Source organism: Cyanistes caeruleus, chromosome Z, assembly GCF_971803275.1.
Source record: "Cyanistes caeruleus chromosome Z, bCyaCae1.hap1.1, whole genome shotgun sequence".
Taxonomy (NCBI): domain Eukaryota; kingdom Metazoa; phylum Chordata; class Aves; order Passeriformes; family Paridae; genus Cyanistes; species Cyanistes caeruleus.
The window spans coordinates 24,303,547-24,321,122 of NC_141732.1; the positions used below are offsets into that span (position 1 = coordinate 24,303,547).

A 17,576-nucleotide genomic window follows, 5' to 3' on the forward strand; every position below is an offset into this window, starting at 1 on the left:
ATTAAGTGATGCATTTAGTATGGGTTGTAGAAGAAAACAATGTGCTTTACACATTTAAGCTTAATATCCTAGGCTGAAGTTCACCACAAAATCTTCTTTCTAAGCACTGTTTTCATACACATTAAAATAATCATTAAATTCAGGTATTTTTTTAAAATTTAAATTCTAAAAGTGCCACTGAATGTTGAATGGATTCTAAGTAGGAAGGAATCTCAATGTTAATTCTGATTTAATCACAGAGGGATTCGACTACTTATGATGTAAATATAGTGCATTTCAGCAAAGTGTGTATTCTAATGCGTACATAAAGACGGTAACACATGTAAGTGTGTATGAAGACTGAAAAGTGAAAAAAGTAATAAGGAAAATATCTGCAATAACAAGAGCAAATTTTTCTATTCTATCTTAGAAGTCAAAACAACTCATTTCATAGAACATGTTTATAGAGGATGAAGGAATGTTTTACTGTATATTTTTTCAATACTTTTCCTATGTAAATAAGAATTCCTATCTTGGGGAAGAAGCTGACACCATTTTCCCTTTGTCTCCCTACATGTGGTCAGCAGCGGGGGCCACCGTCTTGGGAAGGGGCAGTACTCCACCATTTTAAGAGTCTCCCTGTTCCCATGGGGTTAGCAATTTTTCTTTGTTTTTTTTTTCTTCTTTTTTTTTGCCTGTTGCTGTTTTGCATGTTAGTAAACCACTGTTTTTTATCTTATATCTACTAATATTTGTTGCTTGTAGGTGGAAAGGGATTGGTTGAAATTAGGGGGAGTTAACTCATTTTAGAGTGTCCACTTCTTTAAGTTGTCATGATAAAAAGAAAGGGAGCAAGCTCAGAACAGATGTCTTGGTATCAGTAAAAAGAAATTCCTCTGGTGAAAGTCAAAGCACAAGCTGCAGGAAACAGTAAGTTGCAGAAAACCTTCTGTTTTTGCTGTCCTCAGTGTCTAGTTAGCATTACTGGCACTTCTGTCTATGAAACTTCTTAAAGTTTAAAGCTGATTCACAAAACATTAAAGATTAACAGAAATTTCTAAAATTTACTTATTGGCATTTTCAACACAAAGCAAACTTCACATATATTTCATTACATCTGTACTGAGCATACAGATGCAAGTGTCTGCAATAATCACATATTTCAGCAAGTATTCCAAGAACATAACTTATAGGCATTGCCTCCAGGATCAAGTTGTAGCCACAAGATGGTCTTCACAGCTGCTACCACATCACATGAATCTGGAGAGTGCCAAGATAAAGGGAGAGAAATAGGACCCAGCCATAACCCCCTCTTTCTTTACATAGTTTTCCATTTCCACTCCCTTGTATTGTTCTGCAACATCGTATGTTGGAATACCCCAAGAATCACACTACATTCCTTAGAGCATTGTCCAAACACTTATGGACTTCTGTCAGGCTTGATGCTGTGATCACTTCACTGGGGAGCCTGTTTAGCCATCTTCTGGGTGAAAAACCCTTTTCTAATGTCCAACCTAAAAAACCACACCTTCAGGCCATTCCCTCAGGTTCAGTTACTGTCACCCCAGAGCAGAGACCAGTGCCAATTCCTCTTCCCCTCACAAGGAAGTTGTAACTGCAGTGAGGTGTCCCCTCAGACTCCCCTTCTCCAGGATGAACAGACCAAGTGACCTCAGCTGCTCCCTGTATGGCTTACCCCTCTAGCCCATTCACCATCTTCATAGCCCATAAGTATATGCTGCCCTGCAATGCGCACATACAGACAGTTTTTCTCAAAGGAGAGAAAATAGCTCAGAAAAATGCATTCCAACAATGAGAATATGTGCCAAAATACTGCAGTGAAATACTGACATGACAGAAAGAAATGTCAGAAAAAAGCATCAAAGTATATAAGTGTTATATGGGGCAATGCCTCAAAGAATCCTGGCTGTGACAAGCTGACAAGAAAATCTTGACTTAGAATGCATTTAAGTAAAAAATAGTATGACAAAGGGCCAACAAGGAAGCTATGAGGCACAAAGATTCTTAACTCTGGAAGGCCACTGAGGTTTAAAAAGGGAAAAGGGAAAAACCACCTATCTTCAGCAATAACTAAGTGAGAATAAAACAAAATCATTGGATGAAGAAGGGCCAGAAGTATGTCATCAGGTCCTAGAAGACACTTTCAAAGAAAGTTACTTCAGTGTTCAGAGGAAATGGAAAGGAAAATTGAAGTTATGACCCAGTAGGCAACACAGACGGATTGATGTGAGGCCAAGCTGGCACTGGTTGGATTCACAGAACCAGAGCTGGCTCCCTGCTCCTGCTTTTCTCTTTGCTAAGATGCACAATGGAACTTAAGACTGGCGTATCTAGGGATTAGTTTTGCATGAAATATCAAGACAAAAGGAAGGAGCCCTTTATTTTCCTTGAAGATCCTTCCTTCAGTTTTTTTTTTTTCATTCAATTTTACACTCATTGCAAACAAATACAACCTAGGTGTAAGATTATATCCAGTAATTCTTAAAGACATATTGACAGCATTGTGTATATCACATCCAATACTAATCTATACTCAGATATAGTGAAATTCACCTCCTCTTTCTGTAGATCACTATAGCTGCCTGACATTGGTGGTACTACAAAGCAAAATTCATTCTTTGATGGTTGGCTGACTTTTGCTAAACTGGATTTAACTGCCCAAGCCAGAATTTTTATGAAGCAGCAGCTGTGATAAACACCCCACATCTGCAGTGAGTCGCAAAGCAAACATATACTTTAAATAAAATTCAGCTCCTGTTGGTACAAAATTCCTTTACTACAAGATGAAGGGATGAGTTTGAAGTATTTCCAGTTGGCTCTTTACACATCCAGATGAAACCTAGACTGCTACTGAACATCCTGCACCACCTTCAGAAACATCCTAAATGGAACTCAAAAGCAATACTTTGAAAGGACAAGTTTGGCCTAACCTCACTTGCACATAAAGCATGAAAAAAAGTGCAGTCAAGGGTGATTTTGCTGCAGTTCACTCACAGGAGATGCCTAAGCACCAGTTAGAAATCAAACGCTAAAATATAACAAGATCCAAATGCTAGGTCCTGCAGATAAAATACATTACAGAGACAGCTGACAACAGTTGTATTTGTTTAAATATTCAGACTTCAAAGCAGAATTCTAGGCACAACAGTGCCATCCAGGGGTCAGTTAATTGCTGGTAAACATCCAAAGAATTTTCTGAAATTGTTTTTGGTTTTTTGGTTTTTTTTTTTTTTTTTTGTTGTTGTTGTTGTTGTTTGTTTGGGGTTTTTTTGGGGGGGGGGTATAGTTTTGGGGGTTCGGGGGGTTTTTGTGGTGGTGGTGTTTTTATTTTTTTTGTGGGTTTTTTGTGGGTTTGGTTTTGTTTTTATTGTGTTTGGGTTTTTTGTGATGTTATTGGTTTTTCTTTTTCTTGTTTTTTTTTTTTTTTTTATAAACAGAACTCAATTTGTTTAAAATTATTTACCCAAATATTTTCAAATATGATCTCAGTTTTTTTGAATACTGCAGAAAATAAAAGGGAATGTGGAAAAACTCCAGTTCATTCTCTAGACATACCAAATTTTGCTTACATTTAAGCAAGTTTTGCGAAAGTTTCAGTACAGTATTTGTAGCAATTTAAATCACAAGAATTTCTAGCACAAGAAACTGGCAATGATAAGGAAAGTTCTGATGAAACTTTGCCCAACTTTTCAGACTAAGACATCACTCAGTCCAAAACACATGCTCAGTCATGCTTCACCGAAGCTATTTAAAATGTATTATGTATATAAAATTTCATACAGCCAAAGCTTCAGAACGTACAGTTTCTACCCAACCCTAAATCTTCCTACTGCAGAAATGGAAAACACAATCTGAAAATTGTAAAGCACTTTGAAAATGGAGGATGTTTTGTCATTGTGGGGATAGGGTAAGTTCTAGAGGTACGGCAGCGGTCTCGGTTTACTCCTGTGACACTCAGCAGCAACAAGGGGACAAAATAAACTCAAAATATTCCTAATATTATAAACTAATGGTGGGGTCAGAGACGACTTCAGTTAAAGGATTTACAAGCGTACATCCCTGCGGCTTTCGCTTCAGCCGAGCACGCCATCCGCGCCTCAGCACGGGCCACAGCTCCCACCCTGTGCGAAGCTGTTTAGGAACGGCCCAGACGCCTCGGGGTAGGCCGGGTTCGAGACCCGCCCCCTGCCCACGCCGCTCATCACGGGCGAGCACCAGAAAAAAGCACCCAATCAAAGCTCCTTCACCCCATTTCTGCAGGAGGGTTCCGGGGCGGGGCAGGAGCGGCCCCTCAGCGCTTGCGCGCGGTTTCGGTTCCTGCGGTGGCGTGGGGAGCGCTCGGAGCGGCCCGGGCACGGCGGGGCCTGCGGGGCTTTGCGGCGGCGCCATGGCTCCCGTGCTGAACCTCAACAACGAGGTGAGACACCCGCGGCCTCGGGGCGCCGGTGGAGCGGGCCACGGGGGCTCGGGCCGGGAAAGGCCCGGCGGCTTCCGGGGGAAGGGCCGGGGCAGCGGTCAGTGGCGGCGGATCGCCCTTCGAGCGAGGCGGCTCGGGGCCGACCCTCCCCGCAGCCGGCGTGGCTGCCTGGAGCCGTAGGGAAGGCCCCAGGTAGGTGCCGTCGTCCCTCGGCGGTGAGGGAAAACATGGGCATCCCATCGTGCTGGAGCTCAGCTGTGATGAAAACAACGTGAAGTTAAGGGGGGGTGGCACTCGATTTCGACACGTGTGCCTCTGTGCGACGTCCTGTCCCTAAGTGTCGTTTCATCAGCCTATCTTGCTGTGTTTGTGTTCACACCGAAGTTTTGCAGGTGATCTGGCGGACCCACCAAAGCCGCAGCTGCCTGTCTCCTGGATGACAAAGATACTGCCTTATTTTCTTGGACACTGAGGGACTGAAAATGAGAATTTAATGGGTTACAGCTAACTATTTCCTGTTCTGTAAGAAATCTGGTGTTTCATATTTATTTCGGTATATCTTTTTTCCTCTTTATAGTGTGAATTCGGTTATGAGTGTTTCACTTGTGTTGGATTTTGGTTACACATTTGAAAGTCATTATGCAAAATAAGCCTGACACACCTAAAGTAACCTCTTTTTAGGTGTTGCACCAACAGTTTAGAATAGCTAGCAGTTCTGCTCAGCTTGTGTGGTGTGAGCATCTGCACTTGGCACTATACACTTACATAATTCCTACATAATTAGCAGCTTTAATTGCAGTTATCAGCAGAACAAAAATTTCCGTGTTTTACACATATAGTAACTTGAGAGGGGTTGATTTGCAAGTTGACTTCCTGGTCAAGAATTTAGTGAAGTGTAGCCTCTTCACCAGGAAAAATGTTTGATAGTACATAAAATTGAGATATTTACTCAGTGATTTTTGGTTCTTACTGTTAACAAGTGTAAGGTCAGAAATAATTGATTTGACATTGAAATATATCTGTAAATTGCCAAGGAAAGAAGAGGGTATTTAATTCATTGTTGTAGTGTGGAGTTGTGATTGATTCGAGTTCGGGTGCTGTTTCATAGTCCTTCATCACAAAAATGCCAATATAACGAGGGATGAAAACAGAAGCATTGACTGAGGAGTTCTTCAGAAAAAGAGTAACACTAAATTTCTGTACAAAAGATTTCAAAAAGGACACTGAGAATGTCTTTTCATCTTATAATTCAAACATAACCTTCTCCTAAGAGGAAACGGAAAGTTCTGGAGGAGGTAGTTTTTACCAGTTTCTACAAAAAGTAGACACTCTGTAATAATATCTGAGATGTAAGGTAGGACAGAGACCGAAATCCTGGATGCCATCTCTTCAACAGGGACAGAAGGTCAGTCTGGCTTAGAGTAGGATGGAGACCTATCAAGAATAGATTAAAAAGTGTTTTACATTTCTATGCATATGTCCTTTTGTAAGTGTCAGAGCTGTATTAATAATTATGGTGTTTGGTTATGAAATGTGAAATAAATTATTTACCAACACCTGGATATTTCATATCTCTGTAACATATATCCTCTGTGTATTTGTTACAGAGATGCCCTTGTAAGAAAGCATTTTAAGAATAAAAATTGTCTTCCTCTAATAAGCGATGAAGTGAAGGAATTTTATTAGGACCATGTTTAAAGGAATAATTTTTGAAAATGCAGTCTATTAAATAATATTTCTTGTGTATTTTTCCAATTTGCTCAGGGAAAGCAAATTACAGAGCAGCTCTATTCTGTTCACTTCAGCTTTTTGCAGTTAGGCAATACTAGGGATCATGTGGGTTTATCCCCATTAGGCCATATACAGTAGGCATGAAGGTGTTTGTTGCAGAGACAACCTTGTGACCCTTATATGTCTTTGCTGGATTTATGGGAGTCCAGTATCTGAAGGGAGTCTACAACAAGCCTGGAGGGAGACTTTTCTCAAAGGCATGTAGAGATAGTGCAAGAGGGAACGACTTTAAATTAAAAGAAAGTAGATTTAGATTAGATATTAGAAAGAAATTCTCTGCTGTGAGGGTGGTGAGCCATTAGCATGTGTAGGCCTGTGAATATGTGGATGCACTGTCCCTGACCAGTCTGGTGCAGTGGAAAGTGTCCTTGTCCATTACAGCAAGGCAGGAACCAGGTGGTCTTTAAGGCCCCTTTCAACCCAAACCATTCTATGAAATTCTGTGGTATTATATTTATATACTTCAGGTTTTAATTCTAGTAAACAAAGAGTTCTGCTTTAATTAACAAAAAATACCATGTGCTGCTAAATGGTGGAATCTTAAGGCATTCTTAAATGATAGATTTCAAAATTTTTTTTACCAATTTATGTTCTGTTTGTAGGAAGAACAAATATTCTTAAGACCAGTGTTTCTCAGTGATATGAACTGGAACTTATCTTAATGTTAATTGACCTTTATTTTAATTACTTACTGGTTTATGCTGGATTTTAGTAGCTAACAAATAGTTATAGGTGTCAAAAAACGTACTTGTTCTGCAGTGTCTACTACATGAGTTGTATATGTGCTTTGAAACTAGAGGACATTTAATTGTTTGATGATTGATGATGATTAAGAAAATCCTCCAGGGAAATGAGACAAATAGTGGACTGTGATGCCTGTGTCCATTCTGATAGCTTTTGAACTCATTGGATAATTTCAAAGAAGTTGGAAAGGAGTGGAGACCTCAAAAGTTGTTGGGCTTTAGGGTTTTTTAAATGATGATTTCGTTAAAGAAAACTACCTCCCATAGAGCAATATTGTCACAGCTGTTCTGATCTATAAGGAACAAAGAAGGAAAATGTACTGTTTAGGTGACTGTATGAATGAGAGATTTAAGGTAGCTGTACAATGTTAGGGACCCAGGATGAAAAGAAGAAATTGCAGTTGGGATGAGGTGAAAGACAGAAAATAATAAAAAACCAATCATAATAAATTATTCACAAATAATTAGGTTAGGGATTTCATTAATCTTTCTTTTCATTGAAAGTTTCTACAGCAGTGTAAATGCTTCAGAATGTCTCATTATTTCCACGTTAACAAGTAGGACTTGTGCCAAAATTGTATAAATGTTTGCTTTATTTTTCCTAATTGAATATATACCTAGATAATAAGAGGAAAAAAGCAAGGTCTTGGCAGAACCCACAGTGAGCAAGGTCCAGTAACTGTAGGAAGCCATATTGCTGCTGGTAAATAGCATGGAACAGTTTTAGTGTTGCTGCACTAAATTGAGATTAAGAAGGATTAAGAAACAATTTTTTTTTTTTTTTTTTTTTTTTTTGTAATTTGGGCATTGTATTACTCTATAGGATTGCTGCCTTTTGATTACTGCCCAAGAGGGAATTGGGCAGGAGAAGGAGAGAGGATGGGTGCAAAGGAAATAAAAAACATAGAAAAATGGAACAAAGTGAAATAGTGAAGACTAGAGTTTTTGGGAAAGAAGAAAATGCAGAGTTTCTTACCATTTTCTACTCATTGAGTTCATTGAAACAAAGGAAAATGTAAGTCATAGAATGAAAATTTCAGTTTTGCAATTCTATATTCACTGCATATATGGTCTTACTTTTGAACGGTTTGTATGTATTAAGCCTGGTTGTATTCTCCAATTGTGCTTACTCTTACAAGCATGCAGGCTGAAGGAATATTTTTAAAAACCTGTTGCTGTCTTGAATATGTTTCCTGTTTCAAAAAGCTTTCTAAGACATTTCAGGTGTCTTGCCACAGAATAGCTTCCAAAGTTAAACTTTCTGGAAACATTTGCTAGATGGCAGCACATAATCGTCAGCTACCATGGATATGGGCAAGTTTAAAGGGAGATATCTCATGTTTAATGTGAAAAATTATCCTTGTTAATCAGCAGTACACAGTAGTGTGAAACGGGGGCTGTTGAATGGGAGCTCTACAGATTTATAGGGGTTTTTTTTCAGAACCTGTGCTTCTTAAGCTATGCTTTTCTGTTTTCACTATCATAATCTGCTATCAATATTGTATTATTACAACAAATACAGTTATATTCATACCTTTTTATTTTGAGTAGTATTCTGTTTGCAGATGAATGCAAACAGATGCATTGAAGTATGTATAGTTTTTTTAAAAATAAGTGTTCTAATATGTACCTCCATGAGTGCTGTAATGACTGAAGATGAATAATAGTAAGGCATCATATTGTATAAAGCAAATTCTTAAGAGTTGAGACTCATTTCTGTCTGTGGGACATGTGAATCAAATTTTCTAGGCTTGGTTGGATATTGAAACTTTGGTATCAGGTGAATTTTTCTCTTACATTTGGAATAATTAGTCACATGCAGACAAAGTAATTTTTCTCTGCATTTATAAAGCTACAGGTTTTAGGTAATAAAAACTGATGGCTGCATAATGCTTGTCATCCATGTTGGGCTTGTTTGAGTTTTTTTCCTAAGAAGGTAGAACCAACATAAAACCATATCTTTGAGAATGATGTGTGTGCACAGATGTTTTTCAGCCTGCTAAGCAAAGTCCAGAATTAAAAATGTTATGTTGGGAGCTTAGTAATGAAGCTCAAGGTGATAAATTCCATTTATAATGTTTTGGGTCCCAGTACTCTGTGTTGTGATGCTCTGCATGGCAACACTCAGGTCTTCTACTCTTTAGATTTAGGGCTGACATTCTGACCTCAGGTTTAGCTGGGCAACAGTTTAGGTAATGGCATGTTTAGAAAGCAGTCTGGATATGTAAATTAAGAATTTAGTTCAGTGTATGGCAAAGTCAAGTATGAGTAGCATGGCTGATAATGAAAAAAAGTCAGATCAAAAGCCATGTGGAATAGTCTTAGCTTAGGGAGAAAGACTGACATACACTCTCTGGAAGTCCAAAACTGCAGTCTTGAGTTTTAGCTGTAGTTCAGTAATTATACTATATGATAGTATAGTATATATCTATACTATATTATGAACTATATCAGTAGTTACTTAATCTTTTTATCACAGCACAAACGGAAGTAAATGTATATGTGGAGGTGCTTATATAAAGGCTGAGTTGTCTTGGTGTAGCATGGGTATGTGTTGCGTTTATCCTTAGGTGTTCAGACACAACTAAGATAAAAAACAAAAAGGAGAGAGCTATTGAAATTGCATTTATACATGCGTTAATTCACAAATTGAAGAAAGTTCAAGTGCATCCTTTCATAAGTAAAAATTTTTGGGTACCAAAAATTTCTGTATAGCAGTAAAGAGAATGTTGTCTGAACGGAAGATCAGGCAAGATTAGGGAGGGGGGAATTTTAGTGGGTTATTCATTCTTCCTGAAGCTGAATTGATTTCTATAACCAAGAGCTGCCTTTTAATTTTTGTAGGGTGCACTAGATGTGAAAGATCTGAGTATTTACCCATTCTAGTTCTTAGTGTATTATTTATTTCTAGTTTTTATACATTACGTCCAGACAGTTGAATAAATATTTCTGAACTGATACAAAATAAAATTTCCATGAAGTTTTTTAGTCTTTGAATGGTCACCATTTTTGCAAGAAGCATTCTGTACAAAGTGAGGTTTAAAACTTCACCGTGTAATATCATCCTTGTTTTCAGCTTTCTTCAGCATTATGTATGACTAGCTTGTAACTCAGATGTGATATACCTCTCTTTTTATTGACTTAGGCATATATAATAATTTATAATTGATTTTTAAAATTATATTATTATTATTATATTACTAATAATTATGATAATGTAATATAAATTAGACTAATTCATGTAACATAATTCAAAATCTTGTTTATTTGTGGTCTGGTTTTTCACACGCATTCTATTCTATAGAAACCAAAAGAGTTTTTAACATTGAAGTGCCTTTCATATAAGGCGTTTTGTGGAGAATTGCTTTGCAGTTCAGACAGATGAGATGTGCCCTTGAAAAGGTGTGTGATTCTCCAACTGTGTTTTGACAAGTATTTGGACTTGCTGCTTCTGAGTCTGGGGCTTCTCATTCACCCATTCCAGCCACATGGTCTTGCTTCACTCTTCTGTGATCATAAGAAACTACTAGAGTAGTTTTCTACTACAGATTTATGGTAGCAGGGTCTTAAAAGCAATGGAATTCAGCAGGAATGTGGGATCTGAGGTGAGTGGAATGGGCACAGAGGTGGAAAGATGGACTATCCCACCACAGTGAGTGAGCTGTTTGGTTGGCTGATAGAGCTGTGCTGTTTTTCATCTCACTTACGTGTTTCTCTTTAAGCACTGTCTTTCTGTGAAATAAACATAGGCTTTAGGGAGGGTATTGAACCAGAAAAACTTAAAATAGGGTGACATATAATGTGCAGTTATGTTGTCTGGCAGGTGTTTGTTACAGAAGTTAACTAGTGGTCAAAGCTGTAGAGGCAGGAGAATTAGAGGGTTAAAAGGGGAAGTCAAAGAAGCTCTTATATTTGTCTAATCTTGATAGCTTTACATAGTTCATAGGAGACTAGTTAAAAATCAGCTTGAAAGAAGAATCTTAGCATTTCAGTGGTGTCTAGGTATACAGGTGCCTAGGATGCTCTGTGGTCAGAATTGAAGCTGTGGCTGGATAATGGTGCTGCCAAGATCTATTTATCCCTGACAATTTGTGATCTTAAATACTTCCTTGAACCTGGTCATACAGTCTCTTTATTTGTCACTAGGTTTATATTCACTTTTTGGGAATGTGACTAAGGGTGAAAAAAAGTGGTCTCTTACCTGTTGCAAAAGACCAAGTTGCAGTCCGGTAATAAGTAGAGGAAAATGTAATGTTTGAGTTGTATTCCCAAAGGTAATTAAGAAATTAACACTTGGGCCTTCATGGGCTCTCATTCAGAATGCTTTTTTCTATCATGGGCAATTTGATGTGTGCATTCATGTTTTTAGTGTACTAGATCCAAAGATCCAAATGGCTTTTATTACCTAAGGTCAGTTACAATATTTTAAAGCTATGATATTCTTAAGCCTTCCTTACAGTGATGAAAAAGAATCCTAGATAGGAACTTACAAAACAACACTGACAGAGTGCTGTAGACGCTACTGTGTGTAAAGCAGTTCAAAATACTGGGCAGCCAGTCCAGTGCAGTGATCCAATGTCTCACTGAAATAAAGTACGTAACCCCAAAGATCTCTTTTTATGCTGTCTCCTGGCTATGTGGTGATCAAGGAATCCCTTAGGGCAATTCAGTATTTGTGTCTGCTCTCTTTATATAAAGAGGAAATGAGACTTGAGGTGAGGCATCTGACCAGTTACCTGGTATTGGACTGAGCTGTGAGATGTCTTAATGCTCATAATTCAAAATATAGTCTTGTCCTTTAAGGCATGAAGCTGTCTGATGGAGGAAAATGTTTTGTTTGATGGCTTAGTTGTTATAAAGCTTCCCAGTAATTGAGAAAGCTGATGTATAAGTTCCCTCAGTCTGAAGTGGGTTGAATCCCGTGAATCTCAATGACCAGCAGAGTGCACTAATCACGGATATTAACAAATACTGTTGCTGGGCTACTGTCTGGCAAGGAAAGGTGATTTTATGGAATGAGGGGAGCCTGGTCATGTATTTTACCAGTGGGAGCATTTCCGTAGGAAAAGTCCTTGACCGTACTCCAAGGGCTGCTTATCCAACAATTAGCATAAAATACTTGAGCTCCCTGAAAGGAAAAACTGGAACTCAGAACTCCTGAGAAAATTCTTCTTGCTTGTCTATAGATAAGTTCTCTTTTGCTATTTTCTCTGTGGTTTATGAGCTGTATTTCATCCAGCACCTATAAAGTATGCTGGCCAAGCCATTTTCTTTAAGTAGAAGTTTTTACCCTAGACTCTTACACTAGGTTTTTCAGTACTTCAAGTGCCCCAGCATCTAGGCTCTTCCTCAGATGGTGGACACCAGTTCTTGTACTCTTCTGAGCTATCTGCCAGTATGGTTTATATGTATCACAGAGTCTCTGTCTCTTGGTCATCTTAAGCTGGCTTGAAGTTCATCTGTGACCACTTCAAAATTATTCTTAAGGTAGAGTGGCTAGCACTTGGATACTTTTGAAAAAGTATGGGTGTCTAGGATGCTTTGTGGTCAAGTTGGAGCTGTGGATGATTATTGGCACTGCCAAGATCTGTGTATCCCTGGCTCACATAGGTCTTAAAGGCTTCTGTGAAGCTGGTTCTGCATTCTCTTAAATGTCACAAGTCAGTCTAAAGTCTTGGAAAGGCATATAAACAAGTTATGAGAACTGAGAAAAGATAAATTTCTGCACTATTCAAAACTAAATAGCTAATCTTTTCCATCAGTTCATTTCTTAGTATATTGGCAAATCACTACTTTTTTTCTGTATGTTACAAGTCTATGCAAAGTTGGAAAGCAAACACGGGTTTCTTTTTAAACTCTGGAATATTTGGCAGCAGTCATTTTAGCTCTGTGGAAATGCAAGTAAAAATTCTTGCATTAGTTGTGTTACTAATAAATAATTGTAGGCACAACAGTTTCTTGAAGAAGAAGGTTGTGCTACACAGGGCTTGATTTCTGCTTAAAACGGTTCAAGTGTTAAATTGCTGACATTCTTTTACAGACCATGTAAATGTCCTAAGGAAAAAGTCTTTTGAAAGCTATGAAATTTCCAAACTTATACTCTGTGAGATAAAATTCTGAGGAATTGTGGCTTTTTTTTTTCCCTAGGAACACTTCCAGCAGCTGTTTCTAAAGTTTCTAGAGTTGCCACATCATCAGTTTTACTAATATTAGCAGCAAATTCTGATCTGCTTGCTCTTCACACAGTTTTTCAGCAGATTGCTGAAGCAATTAACCAAGGCTAACAAGGCAGTTTACTTCTGACGGTATTGTATACAGCCATTGTTGGACTACTGTACTTCAGGACAGTAATGAAAACTTTTTCTTAGCTCAAATGGTTTATATAAAGTGTGTGTGGTAGGCCACGTAGGCTAGTAAGATGCTCTCATAAAACAAAAACATCTGTGGTTCCTTGGTGTGGTAGTGTACAATAATGAAAAAAACATGCAAACTGTCATGGGAAACTTAGTAACTTTTACTTTAAAGGAACTGTGAGGTACTTGGAGTACACAGTGTAGTTTTTTTTATTAAATGTAATTTATGGCTATATATGCCTGAGTAAAACACAATTTAAAAATGGTTCTGTTACAGTAAATGTGCATGCATAATTGCTAACTGCTGTCCTTGCAGAGGTCTTTCAGCAGCCTTTACATTGCTGGGTCTGGAACTCGTTGCTAAATGAAGATGGGAGGAAGGCTGAAATGGGTGTAAAAGGGAAGGTGTGCTGTTAGGCTTTTTCATAATAGAATTTGGAGGCTTGGGGGAGGAGATGTTCTTAGAAGGAGAATATTAGTCAATTGTGAATTCGTTGCAAATTGCATATTGGTACACAATGATAAAATTCTCTGCAGTTTGTCTTGTCCTGCAGAGAGGTCAGTAGTAAAGAGCAATTAACAGAGAAGTAAAGTGACCAAGTACTAAATTTAGTGAATTTGAATGTCATTCAAGTAATATAAAGGGATTTAAATTTCCTCTATTGATTTTATATTAAAAAAAATGATTTCCTTTGCAGAGAAGGGTCACAGTGATACCTGTTTATTCATATGGCATTTAATACCACAAGAAACTGTGCATAGAAAAAGAAGCTGAGGCAGACTGCTCTCTACAGCTACCTGAAAGGAGGTGGGGATTGGTCTCTTTTCCCAAGTAACAGGACAAAAGGAAGTGGTATCAAGTTGTGCCAGACTGTCTTTCAGGGAGGATTTCTTCACCTAAAGTGTTGTCAAGCACTGAAACAGGATGCTCAGGGTAGCGGCTTCATTCCTGGAAGTATTTAAAGATGTGTAGATGGGGCACTTAGGGACATGGTTCAGTAGTTGGCTTGGCAGTGTTTGGTTTATGGTTAGGCTTTGTCATCTTAAAGGTGTTTTTCAATGTAAATGACTCTGTAGATCCTCTTTGCTGTTTTATGAAGACACATATGAGAAAACATAAGGTCATGTACAGGAAGAGATGAACAGATAAAAGCTGTTTTCAGGAGAGGCTGGTAAGAACTGTTTCGAATAGCAAATGGTTCAAAGGAATGAATGGTGGATTTCATCCAGAGGCAGGTGTCATTGAGGAAATGCTGCAGAGGTTGTGAATAGCACAGGGGAGCATACCTTACATGGGTAAGGGAGAAGTTCTAAACAATAGAAAACAAAAGGGCAGTTAAGCTTGCTCATGCAGGGAAGGGGAGGAGAAGGGAAAAAGGAAAGACGGAGCTTGTAAGCATTTAAATATTAGAACAGACAAAAATGATGTGTGTGTGATGAGGGGTTGAACAAAATGAAATAGATTGAGGAATGAGGAGGTTTATAAGGATGGAAAAGGGGAAATCAGTTTGATAAGAAAAACTAGAGACTGAAGAAGGAGGTACCAAGCTTCAGAAGAAGAAGACCTTCTAACAGAACCAGCACTTGGTGTGGAAGAGAAGTTGTCAATGGCTGGATAGTGAACATACCTGGGCCACAGGTGAGAGTACTTGTTCTGTCATTACATAGAAGATTCTGCAAGAACCTTTTAGCATTGCTCCAAGTTGTTTGTAAGTAATACTGGGATAGTTGTGTACAAATCTCTTGTAGATTTGGCATCCTGGCAACCGATGGAGGACAACTTGTGGAAAGGTACTTAAATTAATGCATAGATGTCAGACATCTGGCAGGGATATTTTAAGTGCTTTATTCCTTCTACTTTTCATATTTGTCCTTTTCCCCATTTGGTATTGATGTCATGAAGAAACTTTGAGGAAGAATGCAGATTATTAAGACTTTTGGGGATTTTTTAAACACTGACTTTCCTGTGTGTTTGTGTTTATGAATAATTCTCATCATTAATTTTATTTTTTTTTAACTGATACGAGAGAATGAGGAACACCAACTGGTGTAGCAGGGTAATTCTCCATTCCCACTAGCAAGAATTCTTCTCATCCTTCTGAAAAGACTGAAGACTACCTTATATGGTAGTACCACTTAATTTATTTTTTTTCTTTGCATTAATCTGTAACGAATGACTGAGAGAAAATTCCCACAAAAAATGTAAGTTGTAGAGATGTAATAACAGAAAGCACCTTAAGAGTTCATCAGGCCAATAATACTGCAGCATGTTTGAAGTGAATGGAAGTTTACCTCACATTCTGGTGATGTTTGTACTCTTTGGCTGATCATTGGTCCTGTTTGGAGGTGTAATTCAGAAGGATCTGTGATGCAAATTTGGATTTCCTTTATATGATGTTTTTATCAGGATGTGTTTCCTGAGACCATGGCTTCTGCTGGTCACTGGCATATCCTGGGTCTGAACAGGGGTTGTGTTTACTTGTGCTCACTGGATGCATTTTAATACTTTTTATATACACGTCAGATATCTCTGCTAGGGGCACCGTAAGACAGACGAAAAGTTAGACCTGATAGTCTATTAGTAAAAGTTTCATGCTTCTTCAAAGAAATTTGGAATTGGTAGCATTCTTCTGAATAAGAAGGCAGACCTTTGTTTAAAGGAGAAAGGCAGAAGTACCAAACACTTTGAAATTCAGAAAGCACAAACACATCTTTTCTGTTCTTTCCCAATTTTCTTCTTCTCTTTTCTTTTTTAAACAAAGGATTTTTTCTTTTAAAAATGTGGATACTATATCTTTATTATTTGTTTCTCAATAGCTTTTTTCCCAGGCATAAGAAGAAAGTGGTTATGGTTTTTTCAGGGGCCAGTTTTTTTGGGTTTTCTCTTTGGGTTTCTTTTGTTTGTTTTGGTTGGGGTTTTTTGGGGGGTTGTTTTGTTGTTGTTTTGTTTTTTCCTCCTGAAACTCAGCTCAATCATTTATTCAGTGTTTTGGACTTAACATCATTCCATGTTTTTCTTATTGTGCTGTGTAATTCCATGACATACTACTGTACTTCCTTCCTGTGTGAAGATTTTTGTTACAGTTTTGGGATGCTATTTATATATCTGATTTCTTTCTAAACGTTATACATATCATATCAGAACATCAGACAAGAAAACACACTCCTGGAAGTTACAGATTAGAGACGAGAAAATTCTAGTGTTAATTTAAAATATACTTGCACAACTGAAATTTCTTAAGGTTGTGAGGAGAGTGTAATGGAGGAAGCTGCTGATCCCTTCAAAATGTATCAATACTGGTGATGTTTACTTTTATCTTGAAAATTAGCTGTAACAGTTACAAGACATAACTTGAGGCCTGGTTTGCTTCTGTCTAGAACACTGACTTCTGCATGAGGAGCAAAAGTTGACAGCTGTTCCTTTTGTTCATAGTTGACCATTCCCTTTTTAAATGGGAATTTTCACATATCTGAATAGCCTTCCACCCTTTTTCCAGTACTTAGGCCTCTTCTTACTTGTGTTGACAAAGGACAACCTTTACAGAGGAGGAGTTTGAAGACAAATAGTTTAAAAGTTATTTTTCTTACCATAGGAAGATAAACTACTTTTATAATGCAGCCTAAATATATATTTATTGTCAATCTAAAAATTGTTATATTTAGCTAAAATTTTTATTTTTCAGATTTAGGGAAAAATGGAAAACGTTTTAATAGCTGTTTCTTCAACTTCACCACTCCCCTCCTGATGCTGTTTTGCTTCATTTAATAAACTTGAAGAAATTTTTCCTTAATTATTCATTTATGCATACATAATAATAACAACTATATAGTGATATTGAAATACAGATTTTGAAATGGATGAGTCTTACTACAGAATGAGTGTTTGTGTTGAATGGCAGATAATAATAATAATAATGATGATACATTTCCTGGTAATATTAAAATACAAATATTTGTCAAATATTGTGATGCTGTAACATTGCATAGGCTTCCCATTTTTTTCCTGGCCTCTTGGTGTGTGTGACAAGTGCAAGCTGAGGGCAATTGAAGTAGCTCTGAAAGTATCTTTTTTTAATGAAGTGTCTTGCACAGAAGCAGCTCTCTTTCTTCTGTCCCCTTCAACAAGTTGTCAGTGTTCTAGTTTTCCTTGAAGTTTCAATCACCAGATTAAATCATCAGTACAAAAAATGTGGTAAAAATAATAAAAATTATGTGTGTAAGTTGAGAACCGGTGATGCCTAGCATGTTACAGCTTTGAGTCCAGTATTCCAT

General features: G+C 37.8%; 1 protein-coding gene across 1 annotated transcript in view; it reads left to right on the plus strand.

The window, feature by feature from the left end:
* The first annotated feature begins 651 nt into the window (after positions 1-651).
* SRFBP1 (serum response factor binding protein 1) overlaps positions 652-17,576 on the plus strand; it is a 70,589-nt gene continuing 53,664 nt past the window's right edge. Inside the window, exon 1 of the mRNA XM_023944364.2 lies at positions 652-4,417. Within this exon, the coding sequence (XP_023800132.2) occupies positions 4,010-4,417 (408 nt within the window). The 5' untranslated portion in view covers positions 652-4,009. The remainder of the gene's footprint in view (positions 4,418-17,576) is intronic.